The sequence below is a fragment of the Manacus vitellinus genome, unplaced genomic scaffold (genome assembly GCF_001715985.3).
Source record: "Manacus vitellinus isolate BGI_N305 unplaced genomic scaffold, ASM171598v3 scaffold_49_pilon, whole genome shotgun sequence".
Lineage (NCBI taxonomy): Eukaryota > Metazoa > Chordata > Aves > Passeriformes > Pipridae > Manacus > Manacus vitellinus.
The window spans coordinates 2,874,084-2,887,828 of NW_021940603.1; the positions used below are offsets into that span (position 1 = coordinate 2,874,084).

The window sequence follows — 13,745 nt, forward strand, 5'->3', positions numbered from 1 at the left end:
GCTTGAAAGCATAGTAAGTCCTCCACTATTGCATTCTGCAGCTTGACAATATTTGAGTCTTCTAGTTTCATGGGCTTGGAAAAATCCCTGTTCTATCACCCACTGCTGCTGCAGCATGGGGGACTGGCTTCCTTACAGTACAGCAGTGGTGTGGGGAAAAGGAAGGCGAGGGCTTGTTTTCTGCCTTTTCTTCCTTTTGCAAACCTTCAAAACATTTTCATTTTCTGAAATAGAGATGAGGCACAGTGGGTTTTTTAAAGTTACAGATTTGCTTTTACTGCCTCAGCAAGCTCAACAGCAGGAGGCAAACATGAAAGGAGCAGTCAGAGATAGAATGTGGTAGGGTTTCTTTTGGGGGCTGACAGAAAGAAGCTCAGATAAAAGCAGAGCAGTTTGCCTGACCTTGAACAGAAAATTAGAGAGAAAGGTGTTCTGGTGTCAGAAATACACGTACCTGATCTCAGACAGGCACGTGTGACAGCTGCACAGGTGATGGGTTCTGTGGGGCTATTTACATGATGCTTTGCAGATTCAGTGTTGGCATAACTGATGTTGGAAGGTGTTTCTGCTGGGCACTTGGGACTCGTGAAGATTCACCCTTTAATCACCTGAGAAAGAGCAATGCAGCTGTAACACAGTTTCTGACACGATAGTCTTGGACATTTTTGGTCTGCAGCCTAATTTTCAGATATCTGTAACAGCTCTCAAAAACACTGTCTAAACTGTTGCTATTTTTAGCCTTTTTTAATGAGAAAGACAAAAATGGCTCAGATTAGGGCTTTCTCCAGTCCTTTTGGCAGCATTCCAGCTGTTCTGGCAGCTAGAGTCTCCTTTTGCTAATTTTATTCCCTACTACTGCTAGCTTACAGAAAGGAAAAAGAAGTGGATGCAGGCTGTGACTCATGTTAGTTCTTCTCTTTGTTAAAAATACCCTTCAGTGTGTTATGACCTTCTTGCACAGCTTTAAACCCAGTCCTCCATGTTCTGTTCAACAGAGAGCCCTGAGCTTCATTCTGTTCTTCACAGTCTGTTTGATCTTTTGCTTTTTAACCTTTCTTGTTGTAAGGAAGTGTAGGCAGACGTATATAATAGAACGTGTTCATATAATCAATATCCAGCTTCAGGAAGGGACTACACATGGGAACGGGGTGCATTTCTTTGTGGTTTGTGCTGACAAGAGTAGGGTACAAAATCAAGGGGGTTAAGCTGGTTTCCTCTGCAATGCAGATGATTTGCTGAACCAATTAAGAGACAAAAAATGGAATCAGGATAAATTATGATGAAGAGAAAAATCAATCATTTGCCATGTCACAACAGTAGCAAAGTTTCTTGGTCAGCAAGGCTGTTTTGTGTTCAGTGCAATAGACTAGAGAAGGTTCAGGGCTACAAGAGCAGCCATTGACTTTGCAGGGTTTGTTGGCTCAGATGAACAGCTGGCTTTGTGCAGCTCCATCTTAAATCATGACACCCTTATTGATCATGAGACAGAACTGAGAATCCCCTTTATTGTGTCTGACATTAATGAAGATGTAGGAGGCAAATGTTATAATTGTTTTGTTCATTCATGTTGAAATATATCTCAGAAAGGTAGCCCAGGGTAAAGCCACAGAGAAAGCAGCTAAAATATGCTTCTGCATGCTAGTCTGGTTCAAGCCAATGTTTTTATATGGAGGGCGTGTTTAACCTAAAAAGCTTACATAGTAATAATAATCACAGTGGTAAGTTAAGGTTTTGAACTCTACAGGGTTCAAAAATATACAGTATCAGAAATTGCTGCAGAAATAGTACCAGCAAAGTTGATAAGGCTGGGCAAAAACCAGGAAATTTACTCCAAAATTAATTATAACAGTAGTCCTTCAGATATGAGACTGACACAAGTACATGTTTTAGGGAACAACATGTGGGTTCAGCCAACAATAACTACTATGATTTTTTTTTCTTAAATCATTAGATTTTAAACTTGTGTCTGTGCAATGTTCCTTAAAAATGTCTTATTTTGTACTCTGTACCCGATACCTTAAATACTAATTATGTGTATTTCTCCTAGTATCACTTCAACCCTTCCCAGTCAGTCCTTGTCATGGAAGGAGATGACATTGAGAATATAAATCAAGCTCTCCGAAAGGTCTCATACATCAACTCCAGACAGTTCCCTACTGCAGGCGTACGGCGTCTCAAAGTCTCATCTAAAGTCCAGTAAGTTATACCTCAGCTGAATTGATTAGATTAGGAACATTTTTAATGAATTACTTTTTTCTTTGGACATGTAAAAGGAAGAATTTTGGCTAAATTAAATTGATAAATCATACTGTTTTGTTATTGAGCATAAAGGATTAATTTAATTTACTTTTATGCCAATGCACATGGTGGTTTTCTTTTGATATTATCCTTTTAAGGAACCTTTCTTGTTAATGTAATGTACTTGCATTCTGTTTATAGTTTGGAACATGTAGTCTGGACTGAACAGTACTTGCATTTATGGCATTCGTATTTACTTTTCATTTTAAATGTTTAGAGTTCCTTCTGGGATATGTAGAGCCCTGACTTTTTAAAGCAGGCCTATTACATCTAACAGGACAGGATTTGTAGCTTTACTTGGAATAGTCTGTCTGTCTGTATCCTCATATGCCTGCTGTCACTGAAATACTGGTGATGGGTGTTAAACAGGAATCTGTGTCCTTCCATTTTTGTGCCAGAACCTGCTCAATAATGTTTACAGTTCTACATAGCCAGAGAGCCACTCCTGGGCTCCCTTGGGGCATACCTCTGGTACAGAAAGTTGTACAGTGCAGGGAGAGCAGGTCTAGAGTGAAAATAAACATCAGTTCTGTGGACTCTCACCTGCTGTGTGCACAGTTCTCACTAAGTACCAGGTTTAGTCCAGTGCTGTGGGCTGACCAAACAGTTTATAGAGCATTTTCTGATGCAGTTTCACTGGAATCAGCCCAGTTTGCACACTCCAAGGCTGGCCCAAGCCCTGTGCCAGGATGAAATAAGGCAGAGTTTGTCAGGAGATTCACTTCCAAAGCACAGTGCTGATTCAGATGAAAATGCTGGTAGAGGAACCTTTTCTGCCTTGTAAATACTGGAGGGTGCCAGTATTTGACAGGGGACCAATTTAAATGGATAATTAGGCCCTTTTATTCACATGTGACAAGATAACCATATTATATTCATTAGATATCACTTTCAGAATTTAATGTTAGGTTTGGTACAGTTGTTATCATCTAATTATTTCTGGTGAATGGTTATTCACTACTGTTGTTAAATGTCAGTTAAACATCAAAATATTATTCTCATAATAAGTGAGTGCCCTTATGAAAGACTGAGCTTGTCTCTACATAATTTCAGTAGTTGTCAGAGTGGGAGGGGATGAGGGGAACAGAGCTGTTCCTCTCCCTGCTGGCCTGTGGGCATGGTGGTACAGGTCCTTGATTGTGGCAGTGTCACAGTGTGGGATAGACTGACCTGAGAGCCACCAGGTGGGGTTTGTGCAGTGCAAGTGCCACACACCTCTGATTTGCAATGTTTTACAAGCAGTTAACAAATAATATATTTTTTCAGATGTTTTGGTGAAGATGTCTGCATTAATATCCCAGATATAGATGCCTATGTAATGGTGTTTCAGGCCAATGAGCCCAAGATTACAATAACTGGGATGGATCACTTTGCTAGACCAGCTGCACAGTTTGAAAGTGAAAGAGGTGTTATTTTGTTACCTGATATCAGGATTGTCAGCACAGTCACTAAAATGGAGCATCCAGTGGACTTAAAAGAACATGACAGAGGTTTGTGTCTTTCTTTTAAATGTTATTATTTATTCTGTAACATGAGCCCTCTCATTTTTTAAGGGATAGTGCAAACAAGTCATGCAAAGGAAGTCAATTCACCCAGATTAATTTGAGCAATGTTAGGCCACAGTAATGATGTACTGAAGAAATTCAATTAAATACACTAAAAAATGTGTTAAATAGTGACAGACCAAAATGTGATTCAAAAAAACAGATTTTATATTTAGTGTCTTCCCTAGTTCAAAATCTTCTTTTCATATTCTGTTGAATAACTTATTTTCATTAGAATCTCTCTATTTGTAACAGAATTTTGTTAATTGCACTGATAAAGTGAAAAGCAGTAACTGACTGATAGTTGAATTTTTAGTCTGTTCTTATGTGTCGAGCCCTGATACTGACTTGTGGATGATACTTGAGAAGGTAATCTCATGCCTCAGTTTCCCAACTGTAAAATGTAAATATAATAATTTTAAAAGATGTTTTTCAATGATGACAATTTATTCTAATGCTGAGCAATGTGTGTATTATTACTCAAGGCTGGGTGACTGTTCAAAGGATAAATTAGGTTTAAAATAATTGTCTAGAAAGGAATCTTTGTTTTGAATGCTTGTGTGCAAGGTAAATGAAAGGTCTAGTAATCTGAGGAATCATTCTAAAAAGTATTCATTGCACTAGACTAAGCAGTAACTAGATGTACACATCTGGGGAAGATAAAATTGGTGATGATTTACAAGTTTAGGGGCATGGATTCCCTGAAGCCTGAAAATTTGGATTGGGTCTGCATTTTTGTTCAGATTAGAGCTGTACCTAGAGATCAGATACCCAAATTTACTGTACTAGGAGTGAGGAATCTAGGGCATAAGGCTTTTCTGTCTGTGCCTTCCTTCCCCAAAGGAAAGAAAGGCATCTCTAAAATGAGATGCACAAAATGGGCAGTAAGTTCCAAGATTGCAGTGTCTGTGTCTGCAGTGCCCTCAGGGAGCTGCTTAAGCAGTCCTGCCACACGCTCTGTGCTAAGTTGATCAGAGAATTTAAATGATAACTTGATACATTTCTCTTTTTCCCGTGACAGAATTATTTTTTTTTAACTCGTACGTACTGAAGGATAGTCAGTTTATAACTTCATTTCTTTAGGTCACACAGCACAGGATCTTGCCATTTATGATAATACCCTACTCTTGGATAGATGGCCATGTCTTTGTAATGCAAATTCTTTATGGGCAGTAGAGTGTCTGAGAGAATCATCCAAGCATAGATATATTTGATGTGTATTTTTCCTGTTTGGTTCTCCTTGAGAAAAAAAAATGAATGTGTGGCATCAGCCTGGTATTGATACAGTATTGAAAACCAGATTTTTTTACATGGATTTATTTCCAAGATCAAATTTCAGTTTTCTACTTCCAGTGATGTTCTTGGATGCCTTTCATTACAGAGCAATATATTTTCTGTCTATCTCACTAGGTATTTGTAGGCCTCCATCATCATGGCACCTGAACAGACAAGACATTTCTCTTGATTTGTTTCAAGTATCCTGTATTTAATATCAGCACAAAACAGTTCGGATATCTTTGCAAAAATTGAAAGCCCTGATGCAAAGCACATAAAATGACTGAGCTGTTCTGTAATCCTTTATCTTCTTTTCTCTCTTTTTTTCATGATATGTGCCATGGGTTCACAGCTGATAAGCCAGTGATAGTAGAGGAAATGCTCCACAACTTGGATTTCTGTGATGTTTTGGTCATGGGTGCAGAACTAGATCCTGAACAAGAGTGTTTAGAACTAGATCATGTGGAGCTCCAAGGAAAACATCTAGATGCCACAAATTCCACAGCAGGATATTCAATCTACGGTATGTTCGTTGAATTTGCTTTCCCTTATTTTGTCGCACCAATTATGTTATTGGAATGAAAGCACTAATATGTAAGAAATTATGCAGAAATCTGTGATTTACTAGCCGTAAAAATATTCCAAGAGGGACTGCATCTCAAAAAGCACAGTCACTTCTTGATCTCTGGGTGTGCTGTATTTACCCTTTGGAATCTCAGCATCCCTCCTGCTACTCCCCAAATAAGGAAAATGGCATCACTGCTTTCTTTAATATGGGGTTCTTGTGGACCATCACAGAATCACAAAATTAACTAGGTCGGAAAAGACCTCTGAGATCATCGAGTCCAACCTCTGACCCAACACCACCTTGTCTATCAGACTATGTCTATCAGTGTCACATTCAGTCTCTTCTTAAACAGCTCCGGGGACGGTGACTCCAGCACCTCCCTTGGGCAGCCCATTCCAATGCCTGACCACTCCATCTGTAAAGAATTTCTTTCTAATGTCTAACCTAAACCTCCCCTGCTGCAGCTGAAGACTGTGCCCTCTTACCCTACTGCTGGTTGCCTGGGGAACATGTGGGTAGGAGGAGATTCCTCCTGCACAGCGCTGGTAACTCACTGGCCAATTTTTTCTTTTTATTAAGTAATTTATTTTGTATCTCTGCTGTTGTATTTGTCCCTCTCCATTATGGATCTACATTCACTTCCAAAGACTCTGCTCACATCGTCTAGGATCAGCCAGAGGCTCTATCAGGGACTATTTGACGCTCTCTCATTTTCGGACCGTTCTGCCAACATTCATATTTGCTGTGAGCATTTAGCCTCTCATGTATTGCACAGAGCAATGTTACATGAGCCTGTCCCTGCTCTGCCCCCCCTGCAGGCGTGGACAGCATGTTCAACTACGAGCAGGTTCTGCGGCAGATCCGGTACCGGAACTGGGACACCGCTGCCACCTTCGACAGGAAGTTCAGGGTCAAGTGCTCCGAGCTAAACGGGCGTTACACGAGCAACGAATTCAACTTGGAGGTAAGCAGTTATGCAGTCAAGCTTTCTTATCTAGCACCGAGGCTGAGCACTGGCCTAGCTTCAGCAGCGTGGTGTTTTCTTTAAAATATGTAAAATGATTGACACGCTCAGGTAAGTGTAACCAAAAAGAGAAAAAGATGCTAAGTTCCATTCAAATAGGAAGTCGACTTCTGTGGGCATTCCTCAGTGTGGGTCTCTATTCTGCTGTGAATTGAGGAGATGACCCTTCTCTCAAACTCCACTAACACAGAGAATTACTCCTGTTACACAGAATGCTTTGGATCCACTCCTTAGACATAGTCAGTAACCACAGGAATATTTAGATACCTCTGTGGAGTCCACATGTGCTGGTTCTAAGGCCAATGCAGCACAGTGGCTCAGGGACTGAGATTACTGCTGGTTCACCTCAGCAGGACTGGTGGACCTGTTATGAGGAACTCTCTTATCCAACCTAGAGCCCAGATAACAAGTTACCACAGGAACGGGCAGGGCCTTCTTAACAATAGGGTCAAAACTTGTTAATTGTTTTTATAAGCAGTTATTAACTTAATAACTGTTAATAAAATAAAGTTTTTACATGTTATATTTAGATAACGCCTAAAAGCTAATTAGTATAGAGAAAAGAAAAAAATAATTCCTTATCCAGACAGGTAAGTAAGTCAATAAAATCCTGTTCTGTGCCACTTCACAGTGAACAGCTAGAAATGTTAGAATGCATTGCTCATCATAGAACTTAGAAATATATCAAGCTGTGTATTTTTTTACTGGCATAAAAAGAGTTAATTTGGCCTTTAAGATCTATGTAATACTCTTCCTATCTGCTCATGTAACTTAATATACAGAGCCAGCAGGCTTGGAATATAAAACACTTTTTAGTATCTAATCCCTTATTTTTCTCTTGTACCAGGTTAATATTCTACACAGCTCCAACTCCAACTTCATGGACCATGTAAATCATATGATAGTACAACCACAATTTCTCCAATCTGTTCAGCACCCTGAGGGGAGTGTAAGTGCTGTTCACAACTCAGGTATGTGACACCTTTACAGAGACTGCTCATAATGATTCAGGTATGTCAGTGTTTCCCTTGTGAGCCAGCCTGGGCAACAAAGAAAAGCCCTGAAGTCCAGAGTTACAGCTTGTAAAACCTCACAGAGACTGTTGCACAAGTGTAAAAGAAGGTAACATTTAATTCTATTCTCTCATTAAAACCTGGTATCCTTTTTTAAGGTCTTCATTAATGGTTTTGTACTCTGACCCACACAGTTAAGAAAATGTCTTGTTTCTAGTATTAAATGGTATGAAGGGTAATACTTATGGTCATATTTTCTTTGTTCATCTGTATTTCTATTGCATATTAATTTCTGCCTGCTCTTTTCTAAACAAAAGGAAGAAACATTTGTGTTATTTTTTAAATATATAATTGCCTCGATGGCTCTGTTAGCTGCTGTCAAGGCCTCAGTCTGCAGCTGCCTGGAGAGAAGATAGGTTCACCTAGCCATGTGCAGTGGCCATTAACATATATTAAATACAGAATTTAAAATATATTTTTAAAATATATATGAAATCTGAAACCTTTTCAATAAAGTCAAACCTAGGGCAGAGATACCTCTTTAAGGGTTTGATTCTGAAATCTTTTTAGCTGAATGATACATATGTAAAGAAGTAAAGCTGATGTAAAGTATAGGTATATACTTGTATATATACCTATATATACCTATATATAGGTATATATAAGCATATATACAAATATGCTTAGACGATTACTTTATTTTTCTTTACACTTGTACAGACAGTTCCCTAAAATGAAACAGAATTTTTACTAAATGAACTGTTGCAAACTAGTTCTTTCTTCTTTAACACTGTTCTGATTTCAGACTTCCATTCTTATGGGCAGGGCTAGGTGATAAAATGCATTATAGAACTACTATAGCTCCTGGAACTGCAGTACCTCAGGAACGAGGGTACACAGAAAGTGGCAGCCCTTCTCCACTAACCTATTTATGGAGCTGATATATGGTAGTTCAGAGCAATTTCTTCCTGTGGCTAGGTGGAGGCAGAGGCTTCCCAGAGTGCAACCAAACAGTGAGGAACAATGTCTTGAATCCTCAGGAGTCTCCCAGAAAGGCCGTAACACAAGCAAGTACAGTGGCAATGCATTATTTTATTTCTTGGAGAATGAGATTCAAATCACAGTATAAGTGTTTGAAACCTCTGTAAGCTTTGAGATGCACTTTTTCTCCCACACGAGGTTGACGCCTCAGCTGTGATCAGAAGGGGTCAACATATGAGTAAGAGAAGGGAACCTTATTGCAAAAGCACTTGTTCTGAAGCTAATGTGTTCTGCACTGATTAAATACTTGTCTTCTGTAGTAAAGTGGCTCAAAGAACAAATGGTAGGCATGCTCACTTTTCAGTTATGATTTATAATGCTCATTAGAAGGTATCTGTAAGCACCATTCCTGTATGCTTTGCCTTAGTAGGTGGGCACTTGTCAACACTTTCAGAAGCCCCAGGCACATGGCAGATGGCTGTCCTGATTCTCAGTCCAAGGGAAGAGATGCTGTGGGTTAAAAATTCACAGCGTATTTAGCGGGGTTTAGGCGATTTGTTCCACAAATGTACGTTTTTCCACCTTTTGTTGCAGTTGTTCCAAGTGTGGCCACCATTGTGATCATAATCTGTGTGAGCATCCTCATTTTTGTCATAACCTTGGGCGTGTATCGGATCCGCACAGCTCACCAGCACGGCTCTGCAGACCACGAGGGAAGCAAAGAGAATGAGATGGATTGGGATGATTCTGCTCTGACCATCACCGTCAACCCCATGGAGGTACATACCCGAGGCACAGTGTTAGATCCTGGCACTGCCAGCAGTCACTGCCTGGGCTGGCAGCTCACTCAGCAGTGAGTTTTAAGCCTCTTTCAGAGAACAGTTGTTCAGGCTTGGCAGAACAGTTGTATATGCACTCAGGACCCCATCTCAGTTTTCAGCTCTGCACACCATGATAATATATAATTGAGAACTTAATATTTGTTGTAATATATAATCACTAATTAGGAGGGTGAAGAATTCTTGGGTACAACAACACTTTATCCATGTTTGTACCCTAAGTACCCAAGATTATATAGTTTCTTTGGTTTAACCTTTGAATGTAAGCACTAATACACTAAAAGGAGAGGAAATGATCAGAGTTTAAAGAAACTGACATTGATGGCTTAAATTTTGGCAGCATGACTAACAGAGATATTGGTTGTTGACATTCTATTCTTCTTACATTAGCTTTTGAATATTTGCTACCCAGTCATACCAGATTTGATGCCTCATAGTCACATAATGATGGAAATCAGATTTTCCCGGGATTTTAGCATTTCTAAATGTGGACTACATGCTCATATTCTCACAGCCACTGGTTAGCAAGAAAGCACCTTTCTCCTACTGTCTCTCTTTCATTTCTTTAAATGTACTGTAGAAATATGAAAAGCCTCACCAGACAGAAGAGGAGAGTGAGGAAGAAGACATAGAAGATGAAGAGGAAGACACAACCAGTGCTGAATCAGATGAAAGCGAAGAGGAGGAGGAAGAAGAGGAGGAAGAGGAAGTGATTGTCCAAAAGGGAGACAAACAGAATGCCACCAGGCAAGCGCAGCTGGAGTGGGATGATTCAGCACTCCCATACTAACAGCCCTGCAGCCATATCACACTTTTGTAACAACCAATACAATGGGTTTTCAGAGTCTATGAATTCATTGACAGGATTTGAACTTCTGCTTGCCTGTTTTGCCTAAAGTGATCTTGTTGTAGTAACTGGTAATGATAGAACAGACCCTTTTCTTACAAAGCCTGGAGAAAACATGGTACAAACCTACTGGCCTACCCAGGAATAATAAAGTAACTAGAACCTGATCTGTTAGCAAGCATAGTTCTCATTTCCTATATCTGTACTACAGATATGTGACAAAAGTCCTGTCACTTGACCCATACAGGTTTTTGCCTTTGTTTTGTTTTTTTTTTTCCACACAAGAGAGATTTCAGCTTATTATGAAGAATTACTTGTATGGGTCTAAATAACAGTTTCCAATTGACTTCACACTCCTACAGGTGTAAAAAATAATCCACCTCTAAATTGGGACAGGGTTTTAGTACTACAGGGGACAGAGACTGAATTCCATTTGTCGTCTCGTCCTGCCTTCTTGGATTTAACTGTCCCTTACAAGGGAATATCTAGGACCTCACATGGAAAGCGTGTGTGCCTATGTAGAAGTGGACAGTGTATTTTTTCAGGCATGCTGTCAGACCCTCAAGAGAGGGATTTTTGTCCAACCTACCGACAGAAATTTAAGAGAGTTTAATAAAAACCAGCAACAAGGGGCTGCTGAAGGTTACAAAAAAAAAACCCACAAAAAACCACCCAACTTGTTCTGTGTCCACAGATCGAGTAATATGATCTTATGCAAACTGTAAATTCTAATGGGATTGATTCACTGAAAATCCGTAGAGCTGCTCATTAGTTATGGATTGAGCAATTTGCAGCAAATCGATGCTTTAAACTGTCTGTCCTGTGAAATCATTAGCTTGCTGCAGCACCACACTGAAGTAGTGGAAAATAAGTGACCCCATTATTCCATAGCTATGTATGGCTGGGATTTAAACAATTATTTTAGATGAGGAAAATGTTCCCTTTTGTTTAGTGAATGCCAGCTGGAATTCCTGTCTGACTACAAAACATTATGCCCTATTTCTTCTGTACCCCTGCCCACCTATAGTGGCACAAAAGAAAGGAACAACATACACAACTGTCAGCTCTCTTTTGTGCTCATAATTCTCCCTTATTTCCTCTTCCTGAAGCCATTTATGTTGAGAAAAGGTTTTATAAAGTAGAACAAGGAGAAATAAAACCTACCTGGAACCAAAATAATTGAAAACAAAAACTAAACTCTTAAGAGGTTGAGAGAGTATTTTAGTTTGTTATGGTAACACAGCATATTTTTCTTAAACACTGTTTAAAAAGTTATAAAAAAAAAAAAAAGCAAAGCTGCGTACAATGTGTTGATAAGTCTGTGTGGTGTGGTTTTTGTCCCCTTTCCATAAGTACCTTTGCATCTTCAACTGCTCTGCATCCCAAATGCTGCAGCACTTGCTAGGAAAGCTGCTCTAATGCATAAAAACAAAATGGCATGGAAGAGAATGCTGCTTAGTGGCTTGTCTGTTGGTTTTTTTGGTTTTTTTTCCCCTAAATACTTCATTTACAATTTCATCACTGACTTCTGCTTTTGTAATTTGCTGTTTAAAATGAGCTGCTTCCTATGCTCCTCTCCCCCAGAGAAACAAGCAGTCTTACCACAACAGGACCTTCCCGAGCACCCCTGAGTTGGTGTTGCAAAGAGTAAATGGAGCAATCTTTGGGGTATCCATCCCCCTCAATACCAAATTATCAGCAGCTCCTGAATATCTTGGAATATAGAGACTATATTGTGGGTTTGGGAGTTCTTTTAATTCCAGTTTCTGCATCTGATAGTTGAAGGGAAATACTGACAGCAACTAGGCATTGTAGTTTAATAACTAGAAAGTAAATGAAAAAACTCTAAAATTAGAGATCTTCAATGCTTTTATTTATTGTGCCAACAGTCATGTTGTCACATGACTGTTAAGACTGGAAATACAGGAGTTTTCTTATGTTAGCAGTCCTGTTTCATTTTTATTCTCTCACATGTATTAAATTTAGAAGAATATTTGCAGAATCAAGCCCACAAACACAATTTATCTGCAGAAATGACAATTCTAAAAATGTCCAAAATTTCTGTTTAGTAAAAAATTAATATTCATATTTCTGTATATCCTGAACTAAAATTTTATGTTAGATAATTTCCTAGCACCCTACTACCCTAAATCATTTCCTAGTGTAATTTTTGTTAGTGACATGAAGCAGGCTCTTTGTGGTGCTTGTTATCAGTGCATATCAGCAAATCTTTCTGCTCAGAAAAAAAAAATATTTAAGATTAAAAGTAGATATTTTAAAGTCAATTTCAGATTTAAAACTGGATTTAAATTATTTTTAAGTTTCTGTTATTCCTGATTATTATTATTTTTTACCATAGCAAGCCTTAGGGCAACTTGAAAACAGCAATTTACAACCTTATTGACAGCCTTTAATTCTTTTATGTTTGTGAATTCATCAGTGTGTTTCTCCATCTAATAGATTTTTATCATTTTGCTACTGGAAGCAAATCTTTTCAGGATGTACTCATACATTACACAAGAAGCAAACAAAGTATTTTCTCTACTGTAAATAAACCTACATTTTTAAACCTAAGCAAAGTAATACAGGCATGTGTGTTATCACTAAAATTTGGTTTGCAATAAGATAGTCAGCAAACTAAAATGTTTCACTGTACTTATTTTAGATTACTCATTAGAGTGCATTATGCAGCTTTTTCATTCAAATAAACAGAAAAATCCTTTTCACAAAATGTTAGTGAGAATGAGATACTTGTTCACAAAATACACCCTAGAATATTTGTATAGCACTGGCAGCAATGGACTCCTGAGCAAAAGCCTACTTATAGAAAATCAGAAAAATATCACTTTTTCTAAAACAATTTTAACAGTATTTCCTCCCCTCCATGAATTATTTTTTTGATGTAAACTACTTGCTAAAAAAAAAAAAAAACCCAACAACAAAAAACTCAGAGCACATACACATATGTGTGCACACATACACACACACGTGGGATATTTTTTTCCCCTAATCAAAAGCCAAGAGTCTCTCCCTTCCTCTCTGGAAGAAGTGAATGACTGAGGTTGGAAAAGACCTCTAAGATCATTGAGCCCAACAATTAACCTGACACTGCCAAGCCCACCACTAACTCATGTCCCCAAGTGCCACATTTACACATCTTTTAAAACCCCCCAGGGGTGGTGGCTCCACCACTGCCCTGAACAGCCCATTCCAATGTCTGACAACGCTTTCAATGAGGAAATTTTCCCTAATATCCAATCTAAACCTCCCTGGCACAACTTGAGGCTTTTTCCTCTTGTCCTGTGACTTGTTACCTGGGAGAAGAGACCGACCCCCACCTGGCTTTAAACTCCAGT

The 13,745-nt window shown here is 38.9% G+C and overlaps 1 protein-coding gene across 1 annotated transcript in view; it reads left to right on the forward strand.

Moving 5' to 3' along the window:
- The window catches only part of CLSTN2 (calsyntenin 2), a 333,066-nt gene extending 319,746 nt beyond the window's left edge, over window positions 1-13,320 (forward strand). Inside the window, exons 11-17 of the mRNA XM_029962672.1 lie at window positions 2,048-2,196; window positions 3,565-3,788; window positions 5,470-5,640; window positions 6,504-6,649; window positions 7,557-7,680; window positions 9,298-9,482; window positions 10,123-13,320. Coding sequence (XP_029818532.1) covers window positions 2,048-2,196; window positions 3,565-3,788; window positions 5,470-5,640; window positions 6,504-6,649; window positions 7,557-7,680; window positions 9,298-9,482; window positions 10,123-10,332 — 1,209 coding nt within the window. The 3' untranslated portion in view covers window positions 10,333-13,320. The remainder of the gene's footprint in view (window positions 1-2,047; window positions 2,197-3,564; window positions 3,789-5,469; window positions 5,641-6,503; window positions 6,650-7,556; window positions 7,681-9,297; window positions 9,483-10,122) is intronic.
- The last annotated feature ends 425 nt before the right edge of the window (window positions 13,321-13,745 follow it).